Source organism: Typopeltis vanoorti, chromosome 5 (genome assembly GCF_054136105.1).
Source record: "Typopeltis vanoorti isolate ZY-2024b chromosome 5, IOZ_Tvanoo_1.0, whole genome shotgun sequence".
NCBI lineage: Eukaryota > Metazoa > Arthropoda > Arachnida > Uropygi > Thelyphonidae > Typopeltis > Typopeltis vanoorti.
Genome location: NC_143553.1, coordinates 164,663,415 through 164,686,386, shown reverse-complemented (window position 1 = coordinate 164,686,386; position 22,972 = coordinate 164,663,415). Strand labels below are relative to the sequence as shown.

At 36.8% G+C, this 22,972-nt stretch overlaps 1 protein-coding gene across 4 annotated transcripts in view; it reads right to left on the bottom strand.

The window, feature by feature from the left end:
* LOC150107025 (MFS-type transporter SLC18B1-like) overlaps positions 1–22,972 on the bottom strand; it is a 508,245-nt gene that overhangs the window by 420,586 nt on the left and 64,687 nt on the right. For all 4 annotated transcript variants that reach the window (XR_016548342.1, XM_090392899.1, XM_090392901.1 and 1 more), the window contains exon 3: positions 21,344–21,439. Coding sequence is in view for 3 of the 4 variants with exons in the window: in XM_090392899.1 (XP_090249025.1) it covers positions 21,344–21,439 (96 nt within the window). In the remaining variant the exon portion in view is untranslated. The remainder of the gene's footprint in view (positions 1–21,343; positions 21,440–22,972) is intronic.

Genomic DNA, 22,972 nt, shown 5'->3' with positions numbered 1-22,972 from the left:
GTCACAAATCCGCCCAGCTCTAGAATACTGCTCTCACATCTGGAGGGGGACTCAAAAAAGCTCCCTCAAGATGCTTGACTCAATACAGAGGAGAGCAATTAGACTAATAAATGATCCATCCCTCACCAACTCACCCCCCCCCCCCACTTTCACATAGACGGCTGGTTTCTGCAATCTGTATATTCTATATTCTATAAATATTTCCATGGGAAATGTTCATCTGAAACAGCATCAATAATTCCCCCAACCTGTACTAAGCCCATCGGAACACATACAGCTGCCGCTCAATATCCTTTCACAGTACACCTCGAAACCCACAGAACAAGTTTATTTTCTTCCTCATTCATCCCTGCTACTGCAGTATTGTGGAACAGTCTTCTCCCAAACATATTTTCCAAGAAACACAAACATACAGGCACTCAAAACTAATGTAAACAAGTTTCTCCTTTCACAACCCACCACCCATATACGGTACTAACGTACTATAGGTTGACTAGCTAACCTCCTGTATATGGGTCCAACATTTAAAAAAAATAAAAATAAAATAAAAAATCAACAACATACAGTTCCTTAAACACATTCGCATTCTTCAATTCAGAAAATTCACTGGCAAGGCATTCCCATCACATAAAACATCTACTTCTCATTCATGACACTCTCTTATAGAACTATTAGAATAGCCTCTTAATTCCAATGATTCCTCCTCCTCGTCTCCTTATCTTTATGTATAATCCCCACCATATTAATCCGTTAACCCAAACAATGTCATTAACTAAAAATCTCTCTCTCTCTCGTAGCTCTTTTCCACCTATCCAACTATGTATGCCAATTTACAATTCCTCAACTTCTCCCAATTAATGTTCCAGGTCCTTATATCACCTTATATTCTATATAATATTGCCTTATTACTCATCTCTGGACCAACTCCCAAATTTTCTTATTGTAGTGAAAACCAGGTCACCAAATTTATGCACAAGAGTGTGGGTGTGGTCTGATCCAGGCATTGCATAGTGGGAGAGGTGATTGTATACTGCAATCATCTCCTTCTCTCTACTTGTCAGTGTTTCCTTATCTTAACAACAATACACAGCATGAACTCTTCTGAAGTGTCCCTTGCACAATGAATTGACCATTATACTCAGATTCCAAATGACATTTGCCTGATGGAGACTTCACAATATAGTATGCAGCATTACACTTCTATACTCCAAAGCCATGACAGTGCTCCCCAAATCTCAGTCAAATGTACAAATTAAAAGCCTATTTAAATATTCCTGAAGTGATTTGACATTAGCAGAATTCCCTCACAATCTCTGCTTATCTGCTAAAGATGTTTCGCATGGCCTTGATTCCTATGAACATCATTAACAATATATAATAAGTTGAACAGTAAAGCCTCAAGGGCAGAAAATTTTTCACACATCCTTAATTATCTTTACTTTTACTGTGTTTCTCCTAATCCTCACTCCCTTCATTCTGCACACAACTTGTGGTATCTTTTCAGACAATCAATCTCCTAGCTGTCTCATAAATCAATTATAGCATTATGATTGTTAAATACAATCTGTAAAGAACAAAGAATGTAGCTCCAAATTCTTGTCAAATGAGAAACCTTGTTGACATATTATCTAGTAATAATCTCAGTAGTTTATATCCATTATTTTTACATAGTTTATATTATGTATATAAAAATTAAAAAGAAAAATATTTCTTCATTTTATTATTATTACAAAAGACATCCAGGGAGGTAGGGACTCATCAAGGGAGGAAGCCCATATCACCCGCACCACATGCCATACCTTGTCTTGAATTCATTCAAACTTGCAGCTTCTAATGACATTTAATTCCAATCAAACATAACTCTATGAGAGCAAATGTAGTTCTCATCCCTTTCTTGACAGCATTTATTCTGAACTTCAAGGATGCCCTCTTATCCTCTCTCTCCTTCATAAACTGAAAAATTCTACTGGTATCTTATATAACTCTTTCACAAATTAAAAGGTCTTTATCATATCATCATTCTTCCTCCCATTTGCTTAGCATCTGCAATGTACAAATTCTTAATCTGTTCTCATAATCTAGATTTCATAGTCCCAATAATATCTTTAACCCTGACTTTGCACTCTCTCCACTATACTGCATCCCTTTGGAAACGGAGAGACTAGATCTGCACACTTGCTATCTCCTAAAACTTCAAGATCACTATCCTAATCATCAGTTTCTTCTAGCATCATATAGCATCTTCTGTCCCCATATAACATGCTACTGATATCTCATAACATCAAAATGCATAGCTTTACATTTACTAACATTGAACTGATAGCCATTTTCAGATGTCCATAATTCCAGCCTCTTCAAATAATTCTGCAAGTGCTGCATGGCAGACACATTGCTGATCTCTGCATAATCAACAAACGCCTGTATATTAAGTTTCGTGAAAATCCTTTCCAGTATCATTAATCTAAATATTAAATAACAATGAATCAAGGACTGATATCTTGTCTTATACACCACTGGTCACCTTAAATCTTGTAGACTCAAGCCCCCCCCCCACACACACACACACACCACACCACCACCACTTTTTGATATGTCAGGCAACCATTCTCTTATCTCAACTAATAGTTTATAATCCACTGAAATATTGTGCAACTTTTGAAATAATTTTCCATTGTGTATTCCATCAAAAGACTTAGCAAAGTTCAAAATATGGACTGAGTAGTAGACCCAACCCTCCTGCAATGGGAGAGGCCTTCACCCTGCAGTGGGTAGAAAAATAGGCTGTTCCTCATCATCATCATATTCTATTTGATATCATACTCAATAATATCACAGAATGAAAAAAAAATTATTATTAGTTAATTTGTAGAGGTTTTTTCAAAAGAAAGTTCTTTTAATATATAGCCAGCAGAATTATATTAGTTCCACAAATGGCCGAACTGCAACTTCTACAGAGGATTCAGTTGAGGTATTCAATGATCAATTCATAAAGCCTTTTTTGCATCCTCATCAATGTCATCATATCATGGAAAGTGTGAGTATAGGGAATGGTGAAGAAGGAACCAGCAGTGAATGAGCAGGAAATATATGTAAAGAAGACATTAGTAAAGCAGCAGCATTCTGGACATGTTCTAACATGTTCACAGCACTGGACAAATTGTATCATGTCATACTTGCCCATGCAACAAATTGTTATCATTCAAACATGGAATAAATCATTACATAGCTTGTCGTGTATATTTATTTTTCTTTTTAGTTATATTTTGCTTTTTTCATTTTTTAAAAATGATATTACTAGTAGTGATTTACTAGTTCCTCTCACACACACACACACACACACACACACACACACACACACACACACACACACACACAATAACAATAACAAAAGAAGTTTTACTGCAGCACTAAGTACACCATCCTAAAATAATTAATAAGGAAAATTATTCTAAGAAAGTTAAGCTTCTATTCTTTTGCAACATGAGTGAACTACTTTTAGTTTTAAATGTGTATTCCCAAGGAAATACTTAGTAATCCTTTAATTTATTTTTCATTTTTTGGAAATCACTGGTGGTAAAGAAAAGTGGAAATAAACAATTGTGAAGCATAATGAACATTTCAAAATCTGATATATGACTTTGATACTGAATTTATGGTATGTCTTATTACAGGATATAGATGTTGTGTCGGAAAAAGTGATGATTCACTTTTAATGAGTCATCCTATTTTCGACCCAACATAAGGTAATGTTAAAAGCCATGGATATGGACATGCTTATGCCTACCAGAAGAAAATGTGCATCTTGGTAATTCAGAACTATGTCTAACCATTGCTTTGTAGATATGAAGTAAATTTTGAGAACCCCATAATTGAAATAGATAATGTTTGGGGATTATTTAACAGAGAAAAAATTTGTATAAGTGCTGAAAAATGTATATAAGATAATATATGTATTGAGCCATGTCAAAAACAGTTTGGAGCTACGGTGACCAATCGGCTGCCACTATGTGTGTGACATAGCCACCAAGCGAGGGCGCTCACATAAGGTATATAGGTTTCGGCACCGAATTCAATCGTTCTCTTATTTTCCTGTTCCTGGTTCCTGATCGAAGTGCTGGATAGCTGTGAAGCTTGCCGCCATGCCAGGCAACATTTCCCGTTGCTGTTTGTGCCGCGTCGACCATAGCCACAACTGAGGAATGCGGCCAGAGTTTCAATCTCTTTCGAAAAGAATAGAAGTATGTCTCAGACGCCGTAAGATATATACGGTGAGGAAACCTGGAGATCTAGTTAAGGAAGTCCCAATAACTACCAGAAAAGCAAGAACGGTAAGATGCAAGTTTTCGTATTAAATTGAATAATAACCAAAGAGGGTATAAGAAACAGAACGTTAAGGAGCTCCATATAATCAACTTCCACTTTGTATCTAAAGAACTGTAATCTTTTGGACATTCTATCTACGTCAAAAGAGCAAGTGACACCCTGAGCTTAAGCTGAGCTGAGAACCAAGGCTTTGGACTGTTTATGTTAGAGGAGACATTGTTATCATTGTATTAAATTTGAATTTAAATATTAACTGAATTTTGGGGGAGGATAAAGCCTGAACATAAGAGAGAATATTGTCTCATGTGAATTTTGCAAGATGGAGGACATCTGATATGCTTCACACTAGGATTGTAGAATGTATCTATGTATATGCGTTATTCCTATATATGAACTGAGCAACCAAGCCTGAACGTAGTTATACAAAGAAGAGTATGAGATTGATAGTGTAAGACTTTAAAGTAAAGTTTTTAGCTATGTAAATTTAAGAGGGGGGGGGGAGTTCAGGCTCTTTAGAAGTGAAATTTCTAACTGAAGTGTATATATGTATTCGTCTAAAATAAATGTATTTCTTTAATTCAAACCTCATGAGTCTGTCATTGTTCTGAGAATTGAGTTACCACGTGTTAAAATTCGGACCATGCATAATTAGTAGGGGAATCCATTAGCAACTAAGAAAGGGGGACCACGACTGCAAACCACTTGATCCCTATATTGTTTTCAGTAGCTTAAAATTGTGTCTCAGACTTCAGTTGTCGGCTGGCGCAGTCGACTTAAAGAATATAAATTTGTCGGCAATGGAAGAGCTGAAAATAAATAAGATAAGTGAATAACATAAATAATAAATAAAGGGGAAGTATAAGACGTAACATAGAATTTTCTTAAGTAAATAAAATCAAAATATATGATTTATTTTATAAAGGTAATAATGGCTGTGGTGTATAGTTTTTAAGCAATGCTTGCTAGCATTTTTGGTAACTGTTGGGTAGACAAAATGGAAACTCTAACCTCCTTTAAGTTCACCACCAAAATCATCATCACAAATTCGATAAACTGATTGATAATTGGTTGATAACTATTGAAAATTGGACTACTATGGGCCAGTGATGCACAATACACAGCCTGCTCAATTCAATCCCACCTTCTCAAGGTGTGGCCTATTTCCATCAAACGGGCTATTGGATCAATAAGCATTCCCAATGTAAAACAATATATTCTAAGTTGAAGAAAATGCCAACTATAGATGGTAGATGACCTTCATCACCCAGTGAAATACCACCACCTTGCTTATTGGAGACTGAAATAGCTGTTGCCATGTTTGTTCCCAGAGCAGGCGGTTTAGGTTTCTGTCACTTCCCACAATTTGCAACACGCAGTGTGAGTGATACGTATCTTTCCAGAGCATGCTAAGCATATCGTAAAGGTACAGCACCTCCTCTATCTTTGAGGGTACAGCAGTAAAGCCTGCTGTACAGGATAGAATGTGTCGCAGAAAGTACAAGCAATTTTACTGCTATACCTGTAGCATAGCTGACAGCAGTATCTTGCTGACAGATCATGCCTGGATGGAGGCTGTGTAATGGTATGTGAGGGGAACTGTCAAGAACACACTATTATTACACGACATCTCCAAGAGTCCAAGGGCTCATCGTGGAAGGGCACACTAATCTACTTCGCTAAATACATCACATCCCCCCCACCCCACCACTACTCAACTCTCCAACCACAACACTACTACAATCAACACCATCTATCATCCATCATCACCAACAACAGCATTTTTTGTCTGTGTGTTCTGTTTGCCAACGTGTGTTCTGAAGGCCAATTTGTCTGTACACAAGATGAAAAAACCACAGTTTCTGGGAGAAAAAATCCTGCTACCACCGTATGAGATCGGCTAACTCACCTTCAACTGAAAAAGCTATTACAGCATGCAAACCACTCTGTATGGGCAACATGTCTAAGAGTCCATCTCCTCTCAGCATACGTGCTCCAACTCTTTTTCTTTTTATTTTTGCAATAGCAGCATGAAAGTAAACTTAAATAAATGTAGTGTTACTGTGGTTAAATTAAAGAACAAAATTCCCTCAAAAATTTTCAAAACAAAAAAATTGTAAAAAGTTAAAAATCTTACAAAAACTTTCTTCTACATTCATTTAACCAGAATTCAAACACCAACCTAAATTATGTGCATCATCACCTATGGACATCCAAACCTGATCTGTTTTTGACTGAACCAGAAATATCTGCCAACAATAACCACAACCCATCTTAACTGTCCAAACTATACTTTGTGTGATTCCTTCCACTACAAATACTCACGCTTTTGTGAGATCTTACATTCCTGGCCAGAGGATGCCTAATCTTGAATCTTCCTTTTAACCTATACTTTGCCCATTTGTGCTTATTATTATTACTATTATTATTCAGGCCTCCATGGAGTCAAAAGACTCATCGTGGGAGGTCCTTCCTAAGAAACACAGTCTATCACGACTCATCTAAGAAACACAAAGTCTATAATACCACTCCTTAAACTCATTGACCGTTCTCGCTCTCACCACTCCATCAGGCAATGCATTCCAAGGTTCAACCACCCTCCATGCAAAGAAACCACTCCTCACCCTCTTGCTCACAGTTTCCTTTTGTAACTTCCAGGGATGGCCTCTTTCTCATATATATATATACACACACACACACACACACACACACACACACACACACACACACACACACATAAAATATAAGATTGACCTCCTGGCATCATTCTTTCAACACTCTTTCCTGCTGCTTCTGCCTCTTTCTCATACACACACACACACACACACATAAAATATAAGATTGACCTCCTGGCATCATTCTTCTCATCCAATTCCTGCCATAGATGATGAAAACATATCATCTCTTGCTTTACCAGAAACACTTTATCATATGCCTATAGCTTTCTGCAAGAAAGACATCATAGTGGTTGGTTCATTTGGGTTGGATTGAATTTATAGCTAAAGCAACATAGGCTATGAGGCCAGTGATTTCTTCTGGCCAGTTTGCCTGTCAACTGAATGGGTTCTTCTGGCCGGTTTGTTTGTTTCACAGGATGAAAAACTGGACTTTCTGGGAGGAAAAACTGCTACCTCCATACAAAATGGCTAACTCACCTTCAAGATATCAAAAGAATCTTCTGGTCTTCATGAAATCCCACCAGCAATTCTGGCTGAACTAACAACTATTCTTTATCATCTCTACACTATATTATACTCAGCTGGAATACAGACCAGCATGGAAGTAAGCCCACATATAGCCAATTCCAAAAAAAAGGTGATGAGTGTCTACCATCCCACTACTACGTGCTGAATTGTCATAAAATACTTCCTTGTTGTGCATATGGACAACATCTTTGGTGGCTAAACTTTCACAGCTATTGGGAGCCAAATCTGTCATTTTTTTTTTTTGGCCTCCCGGCTAATATGTGTAAAATGAAAGGGAAAATGTAACAGGAAGAAACAAAGCAGACCTTTTCAAAAAGGTTCCAAAACTGTCCAAAAGGAACAAAAAATAAGGGAAACTGACTTCACCCTACGGATCCTGCAAATTAACATAGAGGGTGCCTCCCAAGACAAAAGTAAACTACTTGGAAAAATCTGCAGGACAAATAACATAAATGTAATCTCTGTCCAGGAACTACATATCAGCAAAGAAGATGAGATTACCACAAGAGCTAATATCATTGGCTACATGTCACTGGGCTACATCCTGTCACCAATATATGGTTCTGCCATCTGTGAGAGAACATGGAAAACTGCAAAATACTATCTTTTTCTAATCATAATAACATTGAAAGTTTATTTTTCACTTGGTTAGACTATAATAAATTTGGTTTAATCCTTTATCCAAGTGTGAGCAAACAACATTTGCGTCTGAAAATATCTTCAAGACTGGGGTAAGGTAGTACAACACCGAGCAACTCATAGCAAAGGTGGACAAAACTAACATCACTCCTATCTCTGTATCTCCCATAATACAAAACACATCTCCTTGCAGATATGTATAATGTTATACATTAAAGGTAGCACACCTTTTGGCAACTCCTATAGGTAAAGATGACCTCGCGATTGCTTCTGCCTGGTATCTCCACTTCTGGGCCTGGCTCCCACTGAAGAGACCTCAATAAAGGTCGAAACTAGTCTGGGTAGTGACTCTTCCCTTAATGCATAACATTATACATATCCACAAGGAGATGTGTTTTGCATTATGGGAGATACTGAGATAGGAGTGATGTTAGCTTGGTCCACCTTTGCTACGAGTTGCCCGATGTTGTACTACTTTACCCCAGTCCTAAAGATATTTTCAGGCACAAACTTTGTTTGCTCACACTTGGATAAAGGATTAAACCAAATTTATTATAATAACATTGAGATCATCACAGCAAAGGCAGCTGGCACAACCATAGTGTCAGTTTACAAACCACCAAAACAAACTTGGTCTATCCTAGTTCTTCCTGATCACCAACATCCAGCAGTCTACATAGGAGATTTTAACAGTCAAGATTACTCCTGGGCTATTGTAGAAATGGTATATTAACGGTGTTAGACTGACGGAATGAGCTGAAAGCCTCGAAATATCACTGGTTTTTGATACAAAAGACTCTGGAACTTTTAAATCAGGTAGATGGAAGAAAGATTCAAACCCTGACCTCTGCTTTGTCACTTGCAACACTGAGGATAATCCTTTACCCATTGATAGGAAAATACTTGAAAACTTTCCACGATCTCAACATAGACCTGTTATAGTCACTATAGGAACACAAATCTCGATTATACAATCGGTGGAAAGACCAAGATGGAATTTTTGCAAGGCTAACTGAGAACAGTACTCTAAACAAATTGAATCTTACATCTATTGGGTCAAACCTGAATTCAAAAATTACAGATGTTTTGTAAGTGTACTGACAGGTGCTGCAAAACGATGTATACCAAGAGGTTTCCGGAAACAGTATACCCCATGCTGGTTGCTTGAAACTGAGGAACTATTCAAAAATTACAAAAAAGATCCAGATCCTGAAATTGGAAAAAGAATTTTAGAAATGCTTAATGAACAACGATGGCAACATTGGAAAACCAGAACCGAAAATTTATACTTTGCTCATTCTAGTCATAAGGCTTGAACCTTGCTCAGAAAACTCGGAACTGCATCAGTTTCTAAGCAGAAAGTCACACAGATCACTCCTAAAGACATAGCAACTAGAATCCAGCAAATATCTAACAGTGTAAAGATTAGCGCATCCTATTCTAAAGAAATTAGGATCAAATATATCCGTCTTTGTAGAAGTGTCAAACAAAATAACCGCCTCTCAATACCATTTCACTGAAAACTAACTGAGTCAAGCATTTAAATCACTGAAAAATAAAAAAGCAGCAGGCCTGGATGGTATATACCTTGAGTTCATTAAACATCTTTGAAGTAACGCTCGTAAGTGGCTTTTGCAGTTTTTCTGTAAAATTCTAGAAAGCAGGAACATCCCAAAGAAATTCCTGAGGAGCAAAGTTATAGCCATCCTAAAACCTGGAAAAGGGCCTATTGATGCAGCAAACTATTGACCAATATCTTTACTAAGTATTCCCTATAAACTTTTTGAATGATTATTCTATAATCGAATTTACTCATTGATTAATGCCATAGTACCATATCAACAAGCTGGATTCAGACTCTCACAGCTACTGTAACCAAGTACTTGCCTTATTACACATATAGAAGTTGGTTTCCAAAAAGGCCTTCAAACATCAGTAGCATTCATAGATCTGTCAGCTGCATATGACACAGTTTGGGGTGAATGGATTCATACTGAAATTTGCAACTGTAATACAAGACACAAAGATGATTAAGATTCTAAAGCACATGACATCAAAGCACAAATTCAAGGTATAAGTGAATGGTAAAAATAGCTCCTTTAAAATTCTAAATAATGGGCTACCATAGGGCTCTATGCTAGCTCTACTCCTCTTTAATTTATACATTAGTGACATGCCACAAACTCCTCCCGGAAGTTCACATATGCAGATGACCTGGCATTGGCAACTCAGACTAAACACCTGAAAGAGGCCAAGACTGTGCTCAGTTCCGACCTTGAAGTTCTGTACAACTATTACACCATATGGTATCATTGCCCAAATCCCTCTAAGACTGCACGTTTCACTTGAACAATCATCAAGCTGATAAACAGCTGAAGGTCTCATTAAGAGGGAAGACTTTGAAGCACAACCCCAACCCAAAATATCTTGGAGTCACCTTAAATCGCTCTTTAACCCTCAAATCATCAAGCTGTGTGGGGGGGGGGGCAGGAACTAACACTAAAATTTGCTGCCCATGCCCTAGTGTGGTATATTTGAGTCATCATGTGTTAGCAAGGTCGATGTACAACTTAACGATACCATGAGAATCATCATGGGTTGCATAAATTCTACACCTGTTTAGTGGCTACCAACACTCTGAAACATCATACCACTAGATATAAGGAGGAGAGCTGCCACTAACAGAGAGTGGATAAAATGTATGGGAAATAACAACTTACCCATCAACGAGGACCTTCAAAATCTACCACCTATTTGCTTAAAGTCCCGCAAGCCCAATCTGGAAAAATCAACAACCAGATATATATTTTCCTGAAACTGAATGGAAGAATCGCTGGCTTACTTCAACAATAAAAAATGAACACCTCATTACAGATCCCACAACAGAGTTCCCTAGTTTGAACTGTCCAGACAGAAATGGAGCACACTCAGCTGCCTGAGGACAGGCCATGCCAGATGTGCTACCATAATGTACATGTGAGACCTGGGTCAATCCCCAACAAGTGACTGTGGTGCTGATCAACAGACCGTCAATCATATTATTCAGGACTGCCCACTTCGGAGTTTTGAGGGCACACCGACCGACCTGTTACAGGTCAACCCAGATGCAATCCAATGGATTAAAGATAATTTGAACTTAAATTTGTGATTTTTAGCATATAGTTTTAGTGTATATATATATATATATATATATATATATATTATTATTATTTCATGACACCTCCAAGGAGTCTGAAGACTCATCAAGGGAGGACACCTACTCTACAGCTCCACATCTCCACCACCAGGGCTGCGCTGTGCGGTTGTGCAGATTGTGCCCCGCACAAGGGCGCATGAAGATGAGGAGCGCCATTTCACTGCAGGAAATGATAAAAATATATATATATAAATTTTCTTATTCTTGAATTATATCATACTATATAAATTACACAATTACAAATTATAGTTAATGCAATAAAAATTAAATTTAAAATGAGTCAAATTATTATGAATTCTTAATAATCTAACAATATTTTTAATTTATTATTATAATTTTATTTGAAGTGACACGTTATCAATATTATCAGAGATTTTATTTCACAGAGTAAGCATCGACTCACGAAAATTGTATAAATATTCTTGATTGTTTTAAATAAAAATATTATATTTTTAGATGAAATTATTAGTTTAAGACAGACATTGAATTCATTCTTATGCTGTGCTTTGCCCTTTGTGGATGTGTGATTGTGACTGAAGCAGTGTTCTGCAAATTTGGAAGGTAAGAAACTATAACATAATTGATTTTTTTCCGACAGTAAGCATTTGGTGAGACTTCAAAATAAAAAGGGCGGTAAAATTTAAAAGCCAAAACAAATTTTGATTTTAATTAAACCTCTAGTTTTCACGAAAAACATTTATAACATTTTTTTTTTAAATAAATTGTAAATTACTGTTATTTTTGTTGTATAGTTGAATTTATAAATTTACCTATTATTTTCTTCTTAACCCCTTAACCAATTATCCCGTATATATATGGGTCGCTGCTGAGGGACCATAGCTAAAAATTTTGTATATATGCGAAGTAGAACAACTTTTACCGCTCTTGTTATTTTAAAGTCTAACCAAGTAAGGTTAATCCCTAGATGTCAGAAAAAAACCAAAGAAGCTATCTGGTGCACAAAAACAGGAAAAGACAATTGGCGCATCAGGCTGATGTGGCTCGATTTAAATTAATAAACATAGTTTATTTATGAGTTATAAAACTCTTTAGATGATCAAGATTTGTTTACACATAATAATACTGCAATTGGCACTTTCTTGATACTTTTTTGATGTATTTTGCATCATTTCATTTTGTGCATTAACTGTAACTGTGAATTTGGATAATTATTCACGTTAAAGTCTGTTATATTTTTGCTAAGTTTGAAAATCAGTTAAATTATTTCATTTTAGTTAATTATCTTATTTTGAAAACAAGAATTTTATGTCATGTTGGGTAGACGTCTAGAAAATAAATAATTTTCAATAAGAGACTTATATATTTCTAATTTCTAATTTACTCCTTATTTCTAATTTACTAATTTCTTTAATAATTTTAATATTCTATAAATTTCTTAATTATTAAATAATTACCAGGATGTAAAAAATATTAAATAAATATCACTGAGAAATCAATCAGTCGCTAATATCTCTACATGTTAATTTTCAAAAAAATACCTCAAATGTAAGCATATTTATTATTCAAAACATCTGAAAAATCAAATTCTGTAATGATAATTAAAAAAAAGTCAGTTTTGGGGCATTCTCATTAAAAAATAATAGTCAGTTAAGGGGTTAAAAAATAAGTTTAAGGGGAGATTTCAGAAATTATTATTTATTCTGATGGATAACTTTTACCGTTCTTCTTATTTTAAAGTCTAACCAAGTATGTTAACCCCTAGATGTCGATAAAAAGCCAAAGAAGTTATCTGATGCACAAAACAGGAAAAGACAATTGCAACGAGAACAACTGGAACATAAATTTGCCGGATCGCTGAATAAATTTTTAACTTCAGGACCACATAAAACACGAAGAACAGAAAGTTCTGAAGAAGCAAATACTCCGTATAGCTCTACTACAGAAAAAGAGAGGACACAAGATAACTATGAAGAAACAAATGCTACATGCGAAAATGAAACTGGCCTGACTGGACTGTCTACAGAAGTTGCACCAGAAGAAATATTGGATTCCGATTTAGCGAAACCCAAAACTTCAAATTTTACTTTAAATTTTAATGTTAATGATCCAGGTACCAGGTCGAAACATATAACTACCAAAGTTAGAGATTGTTTAATTGAGCATTGCCCTCATCAAGTAGTTAATAAAGAATTTCCCAAAGATGAATCTGGCCACAAGTTTTCCGATTCATACTATTATCGAACTTTAGCATATAAAGAAAAACTTTTACGAAGTTATTTAGTTTATTCAGAATCGCAAAATTCGGTTTTCTGTTATTATTGCAAAATATTTGGTAGTCAAAATTCCCAAATTACTAATGAATACGGTTGTAACGATTGGCAACATTTGAATCATATACTAAAAATACATGAGACAAGTTCCGCGCACATTAAAAACTGTTCAAAATACAGCGAACTTAAAATGTCGTTCATTAAGAAATGCATTATTGATTGCACACAACAAAGATTATATGAAACTGAGGAAAAATATTGGCAATCTGTTATAGAACGGTTAATCTACATAATACAATTATTATTATTATTATTATTTGACACCTCCAGGGAGTCCAAAGACTCATCGAGGGAGAGTGTGCCAACAGCATCGAACGATTGAACCCCTTCCAACTATTAACCGTGCTCAAACTTGCTTAACTTTTTACGTGAGCCATTAATAGCAGAGACTCTACCAATCGACCAACTTTTGCTGGCAAAGATATTTATCAAGACAGTGGTTCGTTTAGAGGTTCTTCACAAAAACTTTTTTAAAATGATAATGCCAATTTTTTAATGTTAGTAGAAACTGTCGCTAAATTTGATTCGATAATGGCAGAACACTTGCATCGCATCCAAACATCACAAAAAAGGAACACTGTTCATTATTTAGGTGATAAAATACAAAATGAAATCATCCGTATAAAGAGGGAGAAATATTATTCATTAATTCTTGGCACTACTCCGGATATAAGCCACAAAGAACAATTATCTATTGTTATTAGATTTGCTAATCAAAATAAAGACACAATAAAGCAGAAATTCATGAACATTTTTTGGGTTTTCAATCTGTAGAAGATACCACTGGGCGAGGACTATTTGAATTTATAAAAAAATATTTAAAATTATTGAATATTAACATTTCGGATTTATGCAGCCAAGCTTAAGATAATGGTTCAAATATGCGAGGCAAACATAATGGACTGCAGAAAAAAATCCTTGAAATGAATTCAAGGGCTTTTTTTATTCCGTGTGCTGCTCATTCATTAAATTTGGTAGTTAATGATGCAGCTAAGATATCCTGTGAAATTGTAAATTTTTTTTATGGTAATGTTTTGGTTGTGAATACGGGAATAATATAATTATTTTTCAATATCTGTGAAGCGTTGGGCTATATTTAAAAAACATATTCGTGTTTTAAATTTGAAACTACTTTCTGCTACTAGGTGGGAAAGTAGAGTAGAAGCAATAAAGTCAGTTAAATTTAATATCAAGGATATTTACTAAGCTCTTTTTGATATTACAGAAGATGAAACTAAAGATACTGATTCTAGAGTTCAGGCAGACAACTTAATTTCAAAGATTTATTCGTTTAAATTTATTTGCTCTGTTCATGTTCGATACGAAATCTTAAGTCTCGTAAGGGTTGCAAGCAAAATAATGCAGAATCCGACATTTGATATAGGAAAAATTACAGAAAATCTTGATTATGTTATACAAGAATTAAATACTTGCCCAACAGACCAATATTTTGAAAATATTAGAACTGCAAAAGAAGTAGCAAATGATCTTAATATTGATTCTATTTTTCAAGACATTTGCAAAATAACAAAAACGAAAATGTTTGGTTACGAAGCATCAGATGAGATAACACATGATCCTAAACAAAATTTTCAAATAAATTTTTTCTTCGCGATCTTAGACCCGACAATAACTTCAGTCACGGAAAGATTCACACTCTTAAAACAACATAGTGAGGCCTTTAAGGTTACAAGAGACATTAGCAAATTAAAAGATTGGAGCGATGAAGATTTAATGAAACATTGTAAAGATTTGCACTTAAAACTGAGCGACAATCAAGATTCCGACAATTGCAATATTGATGGTATGACTTTATTTGAGGAATTAAAAACTTTGCAATGTTTTATTAAAAAAGAGTCGGCTCCTCAGAGTGTTTTAAATTATATATACGAAAATAATTAACCGACACGTTTCCAAATGCTGTGATTGTAATGCGTTGTCTCATCTGATGCTTCATAACCAAACATTTCTGTTTTTGTTATTTTGCGAATGTCTTGGATTCATTAGACATTAAAGATATTATTAAAAATTTTGTGGTGGCTAAAGCAAAACGAGTAAATATGTAAAATAAATCTACATTTAATCTAATTGTTATATAATTAAAAGCATATCTCCAAATTATCTTTGTTATGTAATAATATTTCTTTTTGTATTAAAATAAAAGTAATTTTTGTTTATATATATATATATATATTCTGTTGTATTTATGTATTAACAAAATAAACATTTTTGAAAATTTTTATTGGTAGAGCCTCTACTACTAATGGCTCAGTTAAGTAAGTTTGAGCACGGTTAGTAGTTAGAAGGGGTACAATCGTTCGATGCTGTTGGCACACTCTCCCTCGATGAGTCTTTGGACTCCCTGGAGGTGTCAAATAATAATAATAATAATAATAATAAAAAAATTCCTTATTAATAAATTTTAGTGATTACAATGTTCTAATATTGTTAAATAAAATTAATTTTTATGTATGCGTATAAACAGTTTTGTACTTTTAACAAAGTAAAATTTTTTCGCAAAAATTTTTCATGGAAACTTATTTTATCATGGCGCTGAATACGTTTTGCACAAGGGCGTCTCCTACCCACGTCGTGCCACTACACCAAACTTCTACTACCATCCATTTACATCACTGCCATCTATTGACAACCACCAGTATTTTTTGTCTGTAAATTTGCATATATATTCATTTTTCTATTTTTATCTTTCTATTTGCACAAACCCAACCCATATGAATGTATGTATCCCGCTACTGACCCATTGTGTTGTCAAAGTAATGGAGAAGGTAATCGACAGTCAAAGTTTTTCACATCCGGAGAACTGTCAACTCAGTGACCACCAATATGGATTCTGCCCCTTAAGATCTACAACAGATCTCCTGGCCTACATCAACCACCTCTGAACATGAACCATGGACAAAAGTTTGGAGAAACCTGTGCTGTTGCAATTTGACATTTCCCAAGTATTTGATAAGATCTGGCATCAAGGACTCTCTCAGCAAATTGTGATCTTATGGTCTGCCTTCCTTCATTTGTAATTGGATTGTCAGTTTTCTCTCAGGTCATTCACTATGTGTAATGGAGGAATCAGATTTTCCTGTTAATGCAGATGTTCCTCAGGGCTCTATTATTTCACCCAACTCTCCTTTATACATATAGATGACATGCTCTCGTTGACTTCAAACCCTATTCAGTTTTGCTGATGAAAACACTCTTCACTCATCCTACTCATATGATAAACCTTGTAGACTAAACTTCTCAAGCTTGAAAATCTATGATAATATGATTAAGTTCAGTTGCAAGAGAAACCTCACTGCAACAAAAATTGATTGCTCTATTGGTTAGAATTTTAATAATACCATGCTGCTGGGGGAGGGGATGTTTGTGAATATATCTACTCCTGTGAGTAAATTTTTTGTGTAAAGAAATTATATATATGAGATGATTGTGATGGTAGGAACGAATGACTTGAGTGGTAATGTAAGTCGGGCAGCGAGAGATATGAGATTTTTGCTTGAGACTGTACGGAAGAAGACAGAGAGAGGAAAAATAGTGTGCGTGTTGCCTAGGTATGATAATGATGAGCTGAGCAGAAGAGCGGTGATATTGAATGGCATAATAGCGAGAATGTGTGACAAGAGAGGACTGGTATATGTGGATGCTTGGAGTGCGTTTGAGGAAAGAGAGGAGTTGTATGCGAGAGACCGTTTACATTTGAATGAGGAAGGACGTAGGCATCTGGAGAGATTGCTGTTCTGAACGAGTCAGTGTGTCCCAGGGAGGATGATAGCAGGGGTGGCCTCTTGTGGGAATGGATACTTGGGAGAAGGGAGACAATGTCAGGTAACACTGAGCCCAGTGGAGTCTAGAAGGGATAATGCTGGGTATAGAAACAATGGCATTTATATGCTGTATACTAATGCCAGGAGTATCCGGAATAAGGGAGAGGAATTGGTGGCACAGATAGCATCAGCCTGGCCAAAAATTATTGCGATCACTGAGACGTGGTTGACAGAAGGGGATATAACAACAGGAATAGAAGTCGCTGGGTATAGCATTTTTCGTCAGGATAGGAGGGGAAAGCGAGGTGGTGGGGTGCTGCTTATGATAAGTGATGACCTATGTCCTCTAAGAGTGGAGAATTTGGAAGGAAGTGAGACAAATGATTTTGAGAGCGTATGGTGTGAAGTAGAGGTAGGCAAGACAGGATATTTAGTGGGGTGTTGCTACAGACCCAGGAGCACAGAGGATGGGGACCAGGAGATGTTTAGACAGCTAAGTTTGGCAAGTGCAAGAAGAATGATTGTTATGGGAGATTTTAACTTCAGTAGTATAAATTGGAGAGAGGAAGATGCATGTAACAATAGGGGAATGGAATTTCTAGAATTCTTGAGGGACAAATGTCTTAGGCAACATGTAACAGAGGGAACAAGAGGTTCAAAAATTTTGGATTTGGTTATAGCATCAGAAGAGTTGATAATAACTGAGTTGACATCTCTCCCACCAGTTGGAGAGAGTGACCATATGGTGTTGACTTGGAAAATGAATAGACATGCAGGAGTATCAAAGAGACGGGAACTTATGTGGAATTATAAGGCAGGTGATTATAATAGTCTTAGACGTCAACTTTGGGAAGTTTCATGGAGGGAGGAATTGGAAGGCCGGGATATCACCAGTGCGTGGGAAATTGTGAAAGAATATTTGTTATCAGCAATGGTAAGTTGTATACCACGAGTGAAGAAGAGGGCGCAATTTGGAGTAAAGTGGATGACCAACAATATTAAACAGGAATTGCATGCGAAAAAGAGGCTATGGAAGAGATATAAGGAGATAGGTGAAGAGATGCATGAGGAATATAAGACACAGGCCACAAGAGTGACTCGTATGGTAAGGAAAGCGAAACTGGAATATGAGAGGAGATTGGCCCTAAGATCCAAAGAAAATCCTAGGGAATTTTTTAGCTATGTGGCCAGTAGGAGGAGAAATGACTGTGGAAGAATGATATTGTGGGATAAAAATGGGAATAGAGTAACTGATGCAGAGGACATAGTGGAATTGTTCAATGAACACTTTATTGGAGTATTTCATCCTAGAGGAGTCAGTTTTAATGCTAGAGGGATAGGACTGGTACGAGGTCCGGAGGTACAGGAGGAGAGTGTGTTTCAGATACTGAGTACTCTGGATGTCAGTAAAGCTGTGGGACTGGATGGTATTTCGCCACGAGTTTTGAGAGAATGTGCTAGGGAATTGACAATAACCTTAACATGGCTTTTCAGTGAAAGTCTGGCTTTGGCAAAGGTGCCCAGGGAATGGAAGGAAGGTAAGATAGTGCCATTGCATAAGGGTGGTAACAGACTGGAAGTGTCTAATTATAGGCCAGTCTGTGTGTCATCAGTAGTTGTTAAGATCTTGGAGAAAGTAGTGAGGGACCGTGTACAGCATTGGGCAGATGAGGGTAATGTTATCTGTGAGAATCAACATGGATTTGTGAAAGGACGCTCTTGTTTTAGCAATATGCTAGCCTTTTATAATAAAGTTACAAGAGCATTAGATGAGGGAAAGGCATATACTGCAATTTTCTTAGACTTGGCGAAGGCATTTGACAGGGTGCCACATGATAAGCTGATATTTAAGTTGCAGCACATGGGTCTGGATGTCAGATTGGTCAACTGGATTCAGGATTGGCTGTCTGATAGGTATCAGAGAGTTGTGTATGGTGGAGCAGTTTCCAGGAGGCAGAGGGTTACAAGTGGGGTCCCACAGGGCTCAGTACTAGGACCTATATTGTTTAACCTTTATATCAATGACATAGCCAGTGGATTGCAGGGGGATATTCAGTTGTTTGCGGATGATGCGAAGCTGGGAAGGATTATTAGTAATAGTGCAGATGTGGTAGCCCTGCAAGAGGATTTAAATAAGCTAGATAGATTGGCAAATGAATGGGGGTGTCAGTTTAATGCAGCAAAATGTAAGATCTTGAGGTTTGGGAAACATCGATGGGATGCTGCATACTCTATGGGAGGAGTTATACTGGAGGAAGTAGGGGAGACAAGAGATCTGGGGTTGATGATTGATAGAAACCTGAAGTTTAGGGGACATATTGCAAAGGTGGTGAAGGTAACACAGAGGATTGCTGCTATTATGAGAAGGACACTGACCTGCAGAGATAAGAGGGTTATCATTCCATTGTATAAGTCTCTGATCAGACCACACTTGGATTATTGTTCTCAGATTTGGTCCCCAGGATTTGAAGGGGATAAATTAACTGTGGAAAGGATACAAAGACGGATGACAAAGATGGTTTCAGGACTGTACAAGGATAGTTATGAGGATCGGCTGAGAGAATGTGGACTGCAGAGTTTGGTGGATAGAAGGAGAGGTGATATGATTGAGACTTTTAAACTGTTGAGAGGTGGTTACAGGGTTGACACTGGGGAGTTCTTTCGCTTGGTTGATCAGCGGGAAGGAGTGATGACAAGAGGCCATCCCTGGAAGTTACGAAAGGAAACTGTGAGCAAGAGGGTGAGGAGTGGTTTCTTTGTGTGGAGGGTGGTTGAGCCGTGGAATGCATTGCCTTATGGAGTGGTGGGAGCGAGAACGGTCAGTGAGTTTAAAGAGTGGTATGATAAACTTTATGTTTCTGAGGGGGGGGACCTCCCCTCGATGAGTCTTTACAGAATTTATGTCTTAGGAAGGACCTCCCTCGATGAGTCTTTTGACTCCTTGGAGGCCTGAATAATAATAATAATAATAATAATAATAATAATAATAATAATATATATATATATATCATAAATGATCTAATATAAACATGAAAGGATGCAATGCAATGCCTGTAGCACATAAGGGCCACATGTGAGCTACACAGATGTGCCTCAGGTAATGCAGATACAACAGTGTTATCAGGATTTTTTTTCCTCCCAGAAACTCAGAATTTTATTATTATTATTATTCGTGACACCTCCAAGGAGTCTGAAGACTCATCACGGGAGGATACCTACTGTACAACTCACCGTCTCCACTATTACACTGAACCTCTACTACCAATCAACAACGTCAGTGCCATCTACTGCCCACCACCACCACAGCTAGTATTTTTTGTCTATAAATTGCATGTGTTCTGAAGGGCCAATTTGTCTGTATGCAGGATGAAAAACCCAAGTTTCCAGGAGAAAAAACCCTGCTACCTCCATATGAGATAGGCTAACTCACCTTCGATTGAAAAAGTCCATATAAAGATTCCTTCCATCGTGACGAGAATCGAACTTAGGCGTTTTCCAATCGAAGGGTGCAACGTACCGTCGTTCTTCCAATTGCGCTACATCTAGCATGTAGATATTATTATTATTACCCCAAGACCTCATGGAGTCAAAGACTCATCTTCCCAGATAAACTTTTGGCCAAATAATTTTGGTCAATACCAAAGTATCGACCAAATAAACTTTCGTCAAAGTTTATCTGGGAAGATAAACTTTGATAAACTTTGGTCAGTTTATCAACTTCAGATAAACTGACCAAATTGTGGTATAGTGTGGATGGTGAATTATGAAGTGTCTAGAATGCTCTTCTGACATGAGTCTTCGGACACCATGGAGGTCTTGTGCAGTAATAATAAACACAAATAATATACTGTAGTGCCGTTATAGTGAAGAAAAGACAAAATTCTTACTTGTAAAATAGTTTAAACTTACCACTTTGCCAAAGACTGGTGATGCCAGCATAACTACCAATGCATAAATGCTGAACACAAATCCTGCAACTGAATTTGACATTCCCTTCTTTTCTGCCTATAAATAAAATAAGCTTAGCAAAAATATAAATCAATAATAAGTAAAAGAGATCTTATTATGCTAAAGAAAACAAAGTCAAAAAAATAATAAATAAAACATAAAAAGAAAACGCTGTACACATTTGGCACTATACCAGATACAGTAATACTATCTAGATGCCAATCTCTATACCTGTCCGCACGGTTAGCCTAGTGGCTTTGCGCTTCGCAACCATATGCCTGGGGAAGGAGTGTCTTAGGTTCGATTCCCGTCGGAGACGTGAGGAGCTGAAGGATCTTCCTCAGTCACAGCCAAGTTAGCCGGTCTTGGGCGTGGATAGCAGGGTTTTTTCCGCCAGTTTATCTGGTGTTTTTCATCCTGCAAACAGGCAAACAGGCCCCTTGAACACACAGGGATACAGCCAAGAATACCTTGAGGCATAGGAGTGACCATTCTATCCTCGTATTTCGGTTACGAAATCCAAGCATGCTTGGAAGGTTGTGGGCCTTAAAGGCCTGTTAAAGCCATTGGGATAGATAGAATCTCTATACCTAGTGGTAATGACAGGAGTAGTTAAGATTAGAAAATCTAATAAAAATAAAATAATTTAAAAAAATGACAGTTAATATCGCTATGAGCCAAAGTATTTTTCACTTTCACTAGAATATGGATGTGAAGCAAACTAAAGAGTTAAAATAACTAGAAGAGAGAACGAGAACGAGAGGGACAGGGAAATGGGGAGAGGCTGGGTGGACAGGGAGACATGGCATAGGGAAAGTGGATGTTGAAAGTAGCAGTAAATGTGTGTGTGTGTGTGTCTGGAAATGGAGTTGCAATGTGGGTGAGGAAGTTGAGACTCAGCAGATATATGTAGTAAGTGGTGATAAAGGTGATTGGGCAAGGGCAGGTGCAATTTATGAATACGAGAAACCACAACCAACTAGTGACTTGGATAGGACTGGTTATACACCTAAAAATGAACTGCTATGTTTGTTGACAAATGCCACAAATATCAGGAAGTATTTCATCCCCCTACTTCCTGATATTTGTGATATTTGTCAACAAACATAGCAGTTCATTTTTAGGTGTATAACCAGTCCTATCTAAGCCACTAGTTGGTTGTGATTTCTCGTATTCATAAATCGCACCTGTCCTTGCCCAATCACCTTTATATATAGTTTCAGTGATTGAATTTATTCGCCCCAAAATCATTGGAATAACTGAAACATGGCTAAATGAAGATGATATCGTAACGGGAATAGAAATGGAAGGATACAGTATTTTTCGCAAGGATAGAAAGGGCAAGAAGGGGGGGGGGAATGTTGTTGATGACAGCAGGGGAATTAAGTCCACATAAGGTAGACATGAAACAGAGAAATAGAAGCAATGGTTATGAGGCAGGGTGGTGTAACATGGACGTTGACAGGAAGACACTTATGTTGCTTTAGCCCAGGGATTAGTGAACAAAGGAAGGGTGATTATTATGGGGGATTTTAATTATGGCAATATAGACTGGAATGAAGAGACAGCATCTGGGGATAAAGAAAATGA